Source organism: Chelonoidis abingdonii, chromosome 4 (genome assembly GCF_003597395.2).
Source record: "Chelonoidis abingdonii isolate Lonesome George chromosome 4, CheloAbing_2.0, whole genome shotgun sequence".
Taxonomy (NCBI): domain Eukaryota; kingdom Metazoa; phylum Chordata; order Testudines; family Testudinidae; genus Chelonoidis; species Chelonoidis abingdonii.
The window spans coordinates 28,145,502-28,157,991 of NC_133772.1; the positions used below are offsets into that span (position 1 = coordinate 28,145,502).

At 42.8% G+C, this 12,490-nt stretch overlaps 1 protein-coding gene across 1 annotated transcript in view; it reads left to right on the forward strand.

The window, feature by feature from the left end:
* LZTR1 (leucine zipper like post translational regulator 1) overlaps positions 1-12,490 on the forward strand; it is a 258,107-nt gene that overhangs the window by 121,712 nt on the left and 123,905 nt on the right. The window contains exon 9 of the mRNA XM_032795074.2: positions 11,081-11,233. Within this exon, the coding sequence (XP_032650965.1) occupies positions 11,081-11,233 (153 nt within the window). The remainder of the gene's footprint in view (positions 1-11,080; positions 11,234-12,490) is intronic.

The following is a 12,490-nucleotide window of genomic DNA, read 5'->3' on the forward strand; positions in this document are numbered from 1 at the left end:
AGCCTACTCATCACTGGCAAGGTTGGGTTTGGGCCTGCTGCCTTGGCCTACCGCTGGGCTGCCCTCTGCAACCCCCAGTACTTATTAGCCCAATGCTAGGCCACAGCCTGGGGCTTTCCAGGCTAGAATTCCTCAGCTCCTCTGCCTTTCCCCAGCCCTGCTTCACTCAGGTACCTTGCAGCTAGCTCCCTGCAGCCAGGCCCATCTCCCTCTACAGCCAGAGAGAGACTGCCTTGGGCTTCTGGCTTCCCTGGCCTTCTTATAAAGGCCCTGTTGCTCAGTTTGGGGCATGGCCCCAGCTGCAGCCACTTCTCCCAATCAGCCCAGCCTAAAGGCTGCTTTCTGCAGCCACAGTCCCTTCCCAGGGCTGTTTTTAACCCCTTCAGGGCAGGAGCAGGGGGCCACCCTGCTACAAGTAGTATAATCAGTATTACTGTTACTAATACTTACTGGTTTTACTAACAAGGTGGTCATATCTTTGTAGACAGTGAACCAAACCATACTGCGGCAGGTATACAATGAGGCATTAGATAACTAAACTTTGCTGTAAAAATGTTAGTGTAGAGCGCTATTGATACTTCATCTAGCATCTTATGTACACACTCATACAGTCCTCATCTTGAACAAATCTGCCACGTAAGACACCAGTTCTCACATTTCATTTAAGTTATTGCCAGTGTTCATAGATTCTAAGGCTGAAGTGACCATAGTGATCAGCCAGTCTGACCTTCTACATAGGGTTACCAGATAGCAACTGAAAAAAAAGGGATGGGGGTGGGGGGTAATAGGCATCTATATAAGAAAAAGTCTTAAAAAATGGGACTGTCCCTTTAAAAACGGGACATCTGGTCACCCTACTTCTGCTTAACACAGATCATAGAACTTCCTGAAATAATTCCTGTTTGAACCAATTCCTGATTCATGACACCTAAAATGTAATACAACAGTATTCCCAAACTGCTTGAAGCTGAGACCCTGTTCAGGAAAACAAAACTCATTGTGCTTCCCTCCAACTGCATCCTGTGATGTTAAAGGCCTACTTATATTTTAGATCTCAAAATATACTTCTCTCCTTTTTTATAAGATTTGATGAGCAAGTAGGGTTAGGGGTTGTTATAAATGTGTATGGGTAGGGTTTTGTGGCCTGCCTTGTGCAGGAGGTCAGACTAGATGATCATATTGGTCCCTTCTGACCTATGAGTCTATAAGTCTATGAGTCTATGAGCAAGTAGTTAATAATGTTGATGTTTGAAAAAAAATGAATGGGTGGTGCATACCTCAGAGCTATTTTTTCAAGCTCTGCAAACTCAGGCAGACAGCTATGTATTAGTTACACTTGGATTACATTTTGAAGGTTTCTTCTGCAACAACAGCAGTTACAGACTAACTTTTTAAAAATGAAAACTGAAACTCTGGAGACTAGTTGACATTGGTCTGGTGTGACAATTTGGCCTACAACATTTTGCCTGCTTGGGAATTAACCATGAAAAATAGGTCAAGCTATTTTCAATACAAATGTTATAAAAAGGTGCAGGAAAATCAAACAAGAGACTAAATTAGTCTAAACAAAAAGGCATTCTAATATAACACAAGGACTGTGTTAAAAGATGTGAATAAAAGATTAATAGACCAAAACTGGTGTAGTGGTGTAGGCCTAATCAGTAAACAAAATAATGAGGGGGTGGACTATGCCATGTACCTTCCCCTCCTTCTTAAAAAAAAAAAAAGACTTCTAAAAAAAAGCATCATGGCATCTCAGCTCAGCTTGTCTCAGCCCAGCTCGTCTCATCTTCCCTGACCCCGAGAAAGAAAGAGTAGACAAGACTGAAGGACTTTCTTACCTAATTGTCAGGGGCTCCAATCAGAGGCACATAAGACCCTATTCTGTCTCCTTCACTTTTTGTATGTTACTTTCTTCCCAATGATATTTCCTTCCATGGGCATCACGTGAGGCCCCCTTCAGGGAGTGTAGCTACGCGGCCCCACCCCTGGCACCCAAGACCCCACCCCCAGTGCCCAAGACCCCACCCCTACCCCCTGTCTTCTGGAGCCCTGAGTGCCCGTCTCCCACCCCATCCCCCACAGCCAGAAGACCCCCAGCTGAACCACCGTGGGCCACCAGACAGCACCAGTGCCAGGCCACTGGCTGCCCCCAGTGCCAAGCCACTGGCTGGCCCCAGCATCAGCCACCAGTGCGGGCCTGTCCTCAGTGCCGACCCCCAGCACCAGGCCATCCACCAGTCCCCAGCACCGGGCTTCCAAGCTGCCCCCAGCGCCAGGTCGCCCCCAGTACCAGGCCACCAGCCGGCCTCAGTGTCTGCCCCAGCACTGGGCTGGCAGCCAGACTCAGTGCTGGGTCGCCCCCAGCACCGGCCCCCAGTGCCAGCCCGCTGACCTCTGGCCAGCAGCAGCTGAGCTCTTGCCAGCTTGGGCACCAGCATGGGGGAGAGGGTGAAGCATGGGTGGGGCCAGAGCTTGGTTTAGGGGAGTATTAGCCTCCCCTGGCATGTTGTACCCACCACCCATGTTTCTTCCTATCCTCTCTCTCACTCACTCAGTTTTTTCATTGAATCCTTAAACCTACTGTACTGCCAACACCACCACAGCAAAATAAAAAGCCTCTCCAGCTCTGCCCTGTCTGGAAAAAAATGATCCCTAAGTGGAATGTGAGCCAGGGTCCACGCAACAAGTGTCATGGCTGACCTGCCAGCCTAAAGCATCTATTCAAGACTGACCAGCTGTCCAGTGCTCCAAAAATATAAACCAAAACCATATTTCCTCCACCTTTTCTATCCTGTCTCTTCTCTACTTTGTGTGTCTGTCTGTCTGTTAAAAACAGAAGTGAATACCCTTCACACAACAGGATTGAGAGTAAAATTAACCCTTTTCTTTCCATCAAAGAATGGTTGTTGGTAAAAATAAGACACTAATATTTTACCTCAACATTTTTTTAATAGATTTTAATTGTTTATTTTGCATAATTACTCAGTTTCAGTTTCAATTGAAATGGTTGTTGTAATTTCTTGTTTTTTTATGTTCAATCTATAATCTTCCAAATTTAAAATAAATGCTTTTGAGAGTTCTTTGTCAAAAAAAAGAAAAGAAAAAGAAAACAGTCTCTGTTTAAAAAACAAAACAAAAACCTCAATCCCCGAAACCTTAACTCTTTTGGCCCGTAAAATCAATACAATATTTGCTGGTGCTGTGACTTGGGTTGTTTTGTAGCTTTTTATCTTGTTTTAGGATTTTAGTTATTGAGTTTGTTTTAGGGTTTATTTGTTTAAGTAGAGGGTTTTGTATTTGAGAATTTTATTTTTTGATAAAAATCATCTTAAAATTATGCTTTTTATATTGAGGATGTGTTTGGCCTGTGTTTGGTTTGTTTATATTTTTTAATAATATTTACAAATATTTTGGAGGGGTTAATATTTTAATATTTAGATTATTGCTGAGCTGTTATGGAGTTTTTAAAGATACTGTATTTTTTTTAAAGTAAGAAATATTCGTTTAAGATTTTGCTGATATTTTATTGATAAAATGTTATTTATTTTGTAATTTTTTGTAGACATCTGTTTTAATAACTGTTTTATTTAAATGTTTGAGAATTAAATTTTTGTCTTAATTTTTACTTTTTTAAATAATAGAGTATTTGTGCTAGTTGGATTATTTTTATTTGAATTAAATATTTTTTATTTGGAATTGCATTTGTTTAGTGTTTGTGTTATTACAGTGTTATTTGTTTTATGGTTTTTTAAATTAATTTAGGGGTTTTAATAACTTTAGACTGATGTAAAGATGATAACTTAAATTTTTGTTGATTTTTAATAGTTATTTTGTTTTTGTACATTTGTACTTATTAAAATATAATCTTTAAAAATTAGTCTAAAAACCTATTAATATAAATAAAACATGATATTAAAATAATGCCTAATAAGCAATAAAATATAGGTCCAAAAATTAATAAACCACAAAGTGTAATGATTAAATCTGTTATGGCAATGCCTCGCACACCACACTCCAAAAGCCCGAACTTTGCGCCCATTGAGCAATGCCTCCAACTTATCCCTGTGAGAGGGACTGTATCCTCCTTAAGCATGTGGAGGACAGTAGAGAAAATGCACAAGAATATCAGGGGGCTTATCTTTAGGTTTAGGCTGTGTTCAGTGAACATGAGTTCCAGATGTGAATATACATTACATATACATAAATCAGGAGAATATTGAGTAGGGAAGATATATTACCCTTGTATTTATCACTGGTGCAACCACTGCTGAAATACTGTGTTCAGTACTGGTGTCGACAGTTCAAGAAGGATGTTGGTAAATTGGAGAGAGATCAGAAAAGAGCCACAAGACTTATTGAAGTATTAGAAAACATGCCTTATGGCGAGAGACTCAAGGAGCTTACTCTGTTTAACTTAACAAAAAAGAAGTTTAAGGGTGACTGGATCATGGTCTCTAAGTACCTACATGTGAAACAAAAATTGATAATAATGGACTCTTCAGCCAAGCACACAAAAGGTATAACAAGATCCAGTGGCTGAAAGTTGACGCTAGACAATTTCAGAATGGAAATAAGGAGCACATTTTTTTAGCAGTGAAAGTAATTAACTATTGGAAAAAATTACCAGGGTTCATGGTTGGTTGTCCATCACTGACCATTTTTAAATCAAGGTTGGAGGGTTGTCTTATAGATATCCTCTAGTTCAAACAGGAATTAATTCAAGGAATTCCTGTGACTTGTGTTAAACAGGAGGTCAGACTACATGATCAAAATGATTGTTGTCAGTTGTTGGCTGCGTGTTTGTTCTTGATGTGTGCTGTGCCAGCTCTGCGGAGATAGCTGACGCAGCAGACTTTGATTGAATTGCCCAAGAAGACCACAGACTCATTTCAGTAGTGAAGGCACCCGGCCAGGTTTGTTGTTGACGAAGCATGATCCTAGTATCCCGTAGACTTTACAAGACCACTAACACATGTATACCAGCCCAGTGAATGGCGGAACTTTCCATTTCCCCCTGGGCCAGACAGAGACACCCCTTCTTTATGCACTGATACAAACAAGTTACGTATTGCCCTTCTGATGTGGTTACCACCCTTTACAATGTATATGTTGGTACGATCAAAACATCTCTATCCATCACGCTGTCATCCTGACCTTATCTTTAAGAGGGACCAGTGTGTCTCTGTACCATCTTCAAGGAATATGCTTACACCATATCTTGGTATCTGGGTGTTCTGGCACTAATCTTCTGCAATGTGTTTATGTGACTACTTTTAGCTAGGAGTGCTTGTGTTTTTGCAATACCAGTCCTGTTTTTGCCAGGTTCTGTGATCTTGTAAGTAGGCATATGCTGTAGCGGGGCCTGACTGTTGATCATATCTTGACTCTTGCTAACTTTGCTTTGCCTCAGCAGGGCTTGATTTTAGTTCAGGGCTTAGGCCTTACACCAGGCCCCTTATAGCTGGCCTCATGTCTCAGGCTCTCCTTCTACTGCAGTGCATTTTCAGAGATTATAAAGCCACAGTTCCAAGGGGTGGGGAATTGGCCACTTCATTTTAAATTATACTTTTGGGTAGAAAAAATGGGTAGAAAAAATAATTGTACTTTTAAGTTGTGTTATTAATATTTTTCCTGAATTAGTTCTTGCAACTGCTCTAATGAAGGATGTTAAGAGAGTGCACTGTTCCTAATGCATCTTTTTTAAATTACCTATCAGTAGATAATATCAAAATTGATTTAGATCTTTGCAATGATAACTGTTAATACTTGGCCTTTTTTTAAAGCATTAACCTGACACATTTTTTTTCTCAACGTACAGTATATTCCATTGAATTATGTCAAACAGAAATTAAAATGTCCAGAGATGTCATTAGGGCCCTTGTTTGATGAGTTATTGATGTCTCATATTTTCCTTGGGAACATTTTCAAATCTTTGCATTTTCTCCAGAAACTTTTGGGAATTAAACTTCATTTTCCCCAATGAGTACAGCATAGTGACTGGGTTTTTAGTGGTTTTTGTAAGTTTGAGATCTCCTGCAGACAGAAGGCTTCTTGCACTTTACACTGGGATGGTGGTATAAAGGATGCGGAAACATCCGTTGAGGAATACTCTTGGGGCAAGGGAAGTGTTCCTGAGTGTAAGGGCTACTCTGATTTCTGCTGGGGGCCAGACATAGCTCTGTGTACTTGTGCAGATGCAATATTATACACCCTGCACTAAGATGGACAGTTGGCATAAGAGTTGGGTATGTTGGCATTGTCAGCAAGGTAATTCTCAGATGGCCAGCTTTAGCCAGATTACAGCTTCAAAAGATCTGGTTCAGGGCTACCATCCGTAGAAGTAATTTATAGGAAAGAATGCAGTATGCTATTCTTATTCTTACTTACTGTAAGATCTGTATTGAATGAGGCAAGAGAATGCAGGAACACTCATTCTATTCTGCCATTGGCTGGTTCCTTTGAGGTGCAGGATTTTTCTATTCCTGTCCTTAACTCTTATGGTTGGATACTGTGTGTAGTTGCTACAGTACACCAAAGGCAGTTTCATTGCTAAATGGAATAATTTCAGTATCTAGTGGAGAAAGTAAATAAGGAATTTACTCCTTATAACACAGGAATTTGGGGTCACCAAATGAAATTAATAGGCAGCAGGTTTAAAACACACAAAAGGAAGTATTTTTTCACACAATGCAGTGTCAACCTGTGGTACTCATTGCCAGAGGATGTTGTGAAGGCCAAGACTATAACAGGGCTACAAAAAGAGCTAGTTAAGTTAATGGAGGATAGGTCCATCAATGGCTGTTAGCCAGAATGGGCACAGATGGTATCCCTAGCCTCTGTTTGCCAGAAGCTGGGAGTGAACGACAAGGGATGGATCACTTAATGGTTACCTGTTCTGTTCATTCTGTCTGGGGCACCTGGCATTGGCCACTGTCAGAAGACAGAATGCTGGGCTAGATGGACCTTTGGTCTGACCCAGTATGGCTGTCCTTATGTTCTTATATTTATAATGTAAAAATATTGAAACCAACATAACAGCCAGGCAAAGCATGAGATAATAGTCTAACTTATATCAGTTCTTCATAGAAAATATAATCTCACTCTAAAAGGTTGCTGAAAAAGAGAAATGAGAAGACAGTCAAATAGCCCTATACTCTTCCTGGAATCAGAGCTTTTGCAAAAAGTGTAAAGGAGTTGCAATCTGATCATTGCTGGGGCCAGCTGAGAGTTGGCTTGAGGTGAAGGAGGGTGATTTTCATCTGGCAGAAAACTGGCATAATCAGCTGCTACATCAACTACCCCACCACACACCATGGCATAAGATGTGGTTTAGGGGCACATCGGGTGGAAGTTTGCTGCTCTTCACCAGTTTTCAACTACAGAATGTTCTCTTGGGGGAACATAGAATATCAGGGTTGGAAGGGACCTCAGGAGGTCATCTAGTCCAACCCTCTGTTCAAACCAGGGCCAATCCCCAACTAAAATCATCTCCGCCAGGGCTTCCTCAAGCCTGACCTTAAAAACCTCTAAGTAAGGAGATTCCACCACTTCCCTAGGTAACCCATTCCGGTGCTTTGCCACCCTCCCAGTGAAAAAGTTTTTCCTAATATCCAACCCAAACCTTCCCCACTGCAACTTGAGACTGTTACTCCTTGTTCTGTCATCTGGTACCACTGAGAAAGTCTAGATCCATCCTCTTTGGAACCCCCTTTCAGGGAGGTGAAAGCAGCTATCCAATCCCCCCTCATTCTTCTCTTCTGCAGACTAAACAATCCCAGTTCCCTCAGCCTCTCCTCATACGTCATGTGCTCCAGCCCCGCTGGACTCTTTCCAATTTTTCCACATCCTTCTTGTAGTGTGGGGCCCAAAACTGGACACAGTACTCCAGATGAGGCCTCATCAATGCCGAATAGAGGGGAATGATCACATCCCTCAATCTGCTGGCAATGACCCTACTTATACAGCCCAAAATGGCATTAGCCTTCTTGGCAACAAGGGCACACTGTTGACTCTCATCCAGGTTCTGGTCCACTGTAACTCCCTACGTCCTTTTCTGCACAACTGCTGCCTAACCACTTAGTCCCCAGCCTGTAGCAGTGCATGGGATTCTTCCGTCCTAAGTGCAGGGCTCTGCACTTGTCCTTGTTGAACCTCATCAGATTTCTTTTGTCCCAATCCTCTAATTTGTCTAGGTCCCTATGTATCCTATCCCTACCTTCCAGCTTGGGCACTGGCTACCTTCCAGCGTATCTACCACTCCTCCCAATTTAGTGTCATCTGCAAACATAATCTTCTCCAAGTCACAGTGTATATCAGGAATCATAGAATATTAGGGTTGGAAGAGACCTCAGGAGGTCACCTAGTCCAATCCCCTGCTCAAAGCAGGACACTACCACTACCATTTCCTTGATGGCCTGCTCCCACTCCCAAAAACACTAAGCAGATCATGGTGCAGGGGAGAATCTGGCCCAAACAATCAAAATGTCTGACAAATATCACCTTCCCACTCACTCTGTTTATTCTCCAGGTTACTGCTGCATACTTTAAGTGAAGCCCTCAGTTTGGTCATGCAGAACAATGGGCAGAGGATGTAAGGCAACATAATCTAAGGCTCCAATCCACAGAGGTACTTAGGACTTACAACACCTAACCCCTAGGCTGGCTAGTGCAATGGTTCTTAAATAGATTTGATAAAGCCTCCCTTCTTTGTGTCTGTAATTGTTTACATGCTTCCCCTCCTCCACCCCTCCGTACATATACCGCCACTCTGCTCTGAAGGCAGAGCAGAGAGCAGTGGCTGCTGGCTGGGCACCCAGCTCTGAAGGCAGCACTGCACCAGCAGCAGCACAGAAGTAAGGGTGGCAATGTGAAAAGTGATATTTATTAATATCAGCAGACAATACTTGAGACAGCCTTACTTCTGCACTGCTGCCGCCACTGAGGGGCTGATAGCTGGAACCCCACTGCCTCCGGGTGAGAGATTGGGGATGAGGGAAGGAGAACCCAAGCCTGGGTGGCAGGACTCCAGCTGCTGCTTTATCCCCACCTCCCAGGTGTGCACAGCCCTTCTACACAAGCCCCAGGCACCAAGGGCTGACAGCCAGAGCTCTTCAACAACAACAACAAAAGCACACAGCTCGCACCTCCCCTAGCACATGCCTTTGCCTCCCTAGGGGTCCTGTCCCGTAGATTGAGAATCGCTGCTTTAGTGGAGTCCTCAGCCTCGAGTTAGGTTCCCAAGCTCCCCAAACAACGGACAGGGAGAGTTATGTGCCTAAGGTAAGGAGCCTCAGAAGCCAGCATACCAGGCAGGGAGCAGCCTAAGCTACCCAGGAGTGAAATGCAGAGGAGAAAGGCAGGGCTTAGGCCCAGAGCCTCAAGGGTTTTTAGGCCCCATACTGATAGGTCAGAGGTAGGCACTTTAGACCAACTCCTCAGAGGTGTTTAGGTGCTTACCTCTCATTGATTTCAATGGGAGTTAGGCATCTAAATATCTTTGAGGATCTGGGCCATCTCTCCATTGTGAGCCCTCTACTGAAATTAGACACCTAAACAGATCAGCTGCTATAGTAGCCCATGTCCTGACGTCCAAAATGCAGCTCTTTCTTTCAGGGGCAGGAGAAGAGAGAAGGAGCATACACAGGTGTACCCTGACTAGCCAATAGCCTGCTTAGTAGGGCACATGGGATGTGGGAGGCCCAAGTTCAAATCCCTGCTCTGTCTTGTATGCATCAGGGGGATAACCCACATAGCTGGTGAGTGCTATAACCGCCAGGCTATTGGGTACTCTTGGGAGGTTTCTCTCAATCACTCCTATCTATGCTGTTCCACTTTTATAGAGTAGGGAGGTGAACCTGGCTCACATGCTCTGTGAGTGCCTTACTCATTAGGCTGTGTTGTTGTTATTGCATTACTGTAGCACCTGAGGAGCCCTGGTCATGGACCAGGACATCATTGGGCCAGGCACTGTGTCAATAAAACAAAGAAGGCTCCTGCCCCAAGAACAGTCTTTCTCTCTGTGTCCCAATGCATATTTAATTATGTACAGAAAGTGTAGCAGCTCCAACTGGAGAGAATGAGAGACACCTGTCTCAGAATACCCAGCAGCGTAGTCATTAGGCACTTGTATGGGCAACCTGCTCCAAATGAGGCAAAGAGAGATTTGAACTTGGGTCTCCCAGATCCTGCATGAGCTCCCTAACCAGCAGGAAAGACACACAAACATACATCTGTAGAAAAATTCTTGACTTGCTCAGACCTAGTTGTCTCTTTCTTAGGTTGTTGGTGTGCTCAGAGCACACCAGTGGGAATGGGCTCCACTGGGGAGATAGACATTCCCCTGTCTAGTTTGGGAATCTGACTTTGGGGCCCCTAGGGCTCCAGCTGGAGCTTTGTCAGTGCTGCCTGACAGAAACTTAGGGCATGTCTTCACTACTGGTAGCACTACGAATCAATGCAGGTGCTCCGATATAGTGTGCCTGATGAAGATGCGCTATGTCTGCAGGAGAGCCCTCTCCCGGCAGCGTAATTACTCCATCTCAACAAGAGGCGGAAGCTATGTTGGTGGGAGAGCATCGCCTGCTGACATAGCTTGGTGTGGACACCACTTTAAGTTGATGTAACTTGCGTCACTCAGGAGGGTGGCTTTTTCATACCCCTGAGCAAGGAAGTTGCATCGACTTTAGCAGTAGTGTAGACAAACTGTTAGACACCTTGGTGTTTGGTGACAACTGCACAGTGTTTTGAGAATGTCACAGTGATGCCTAAATAGTGCCTAAAGATGCAGAAAGGAGCCTAAATACCTTTGTGGATCTGGCGTTAAATGTTCGAACTTCTAATCATGAGGTAGCTCTGTCATCGCAGAGAGCAAATGAAGAATAAGTATTATTTGTTGATAAAAAGCTAATAGGCCTGGAACAGGACTATATTTTTGTCAATGGGCTGATTTTAAAAGTTTTGTATGTATGAGCCTGATGTTTCAGACCCTCAGCCATAGAAGGACTCCTGGTCTTCGTCCAGCTTTTCATGCATCCCATCTATACTTTTACACATTGTTATTTTTAAATCTTGTAACCAGGTGGCCCATCCAGAAGTTGCTGAGAGGGTAGCTGCCCCAGAAGAAGCTCCTTCCTTCTCTTCAGAAGAACGTGGTTTAAAAAAATCTCGAGATGTATTTGGTTTAGATTTCGGCATAACAACAGTTAAACAACAGCCCACAGCAGACTCTGAGGTAACTAGAGTGCACGTGAAAAACAAAATACTGCAAACTAAATTCTGCTCCAGTAGAGAGAGAACTAGGCCTTTCCATTTTCTCTTTTCAGCTTTTTCCTTCTTTCCTTGAAAACTAACTTGATCCACTTTGCTTCTCAGTTCTAAACAATGAATTTAGAAGCTTAAAGGGCTTTTCTCTGCACATGTTTTAAATCAGTTCGGTGAAACCAGTGCAAACTCCTGCACGGATGCTCTCAATTGAATTTAATCCTGATTTATATTGGTTCACTTTAAATACTTGAAGCATTAACTTCAGCTAAATGATGTAAACTAGGTTTAAATCAAATTAAGTGCCTCCACCTGGAGATTTGAACAGGCTTAACTACTCTGATTTTAACACACATGGATACTCTAATTTTCAACCCATCAAGTTCAAATGTGGGGATTGTTGTATTAATTTAGATGGAATAAATGGGCCAAAAGTGTTTCCATAACCCAGTTACTGTGTAACATTAAATAGTGTTAAACAAGGTCTGAGATTTGGCATACAGAGACTTCAGCCTGCTCAGTCCCATGACAAACACACTATTAAACCTTTTAACCTTTCATTAAAGTTACAGAAAAGAAGGAAAAACAGTTAAAGTCTTTGAAATGTAAAGTATTAAGTAAGGCTTTTATTTTAACAACATCCGCTGTTCCCTTTCCCTTTAGCTGGAGACTCTTTTAGAAGACCCCCCCCCCCCCATTTGACAGTCTCAAAGATGGTAATTGTCATCGTAGGAGGTGTTTGGGATTCAACTGGAGCCAGTAGGGGTAGTGATGTCATCTAGGTCCCTCTCTCTCTGGCTTCTTCTGGTCAGGACACCTCTGAGGATCAGGAAGGTGAAGGCCCAAGGTCCCAGGAAAAAATGGGGATGGCAGCCATGATGGTGAACCTTGCTCCAGTAGCTTCTGTCTGTCCTTCCCTTTTGTTCTTTCATACTTTTTTCACAACACCTTTTTTAAGGACCCATAATGGGAGTCAAATACACCCCCCTCCCTGATTATTTTGTCCACCAATTACCTCATATATCTTACATACCAATTTTGGCTTATTAACTTCTAGCTCTATGTCCTTTTATTTTTATGAGCATAATTTTAAAACAGTCTTTGAATCTTATTAATTTGGCTCCTTGGTTTAGACTAATTTAGTTATTTTGTTTCTTTTTTGTACTTTTTCCCATCAGCATTTGTTATTATAGTTTATTATAACATCTTTTGAATGTTACATTCTTTT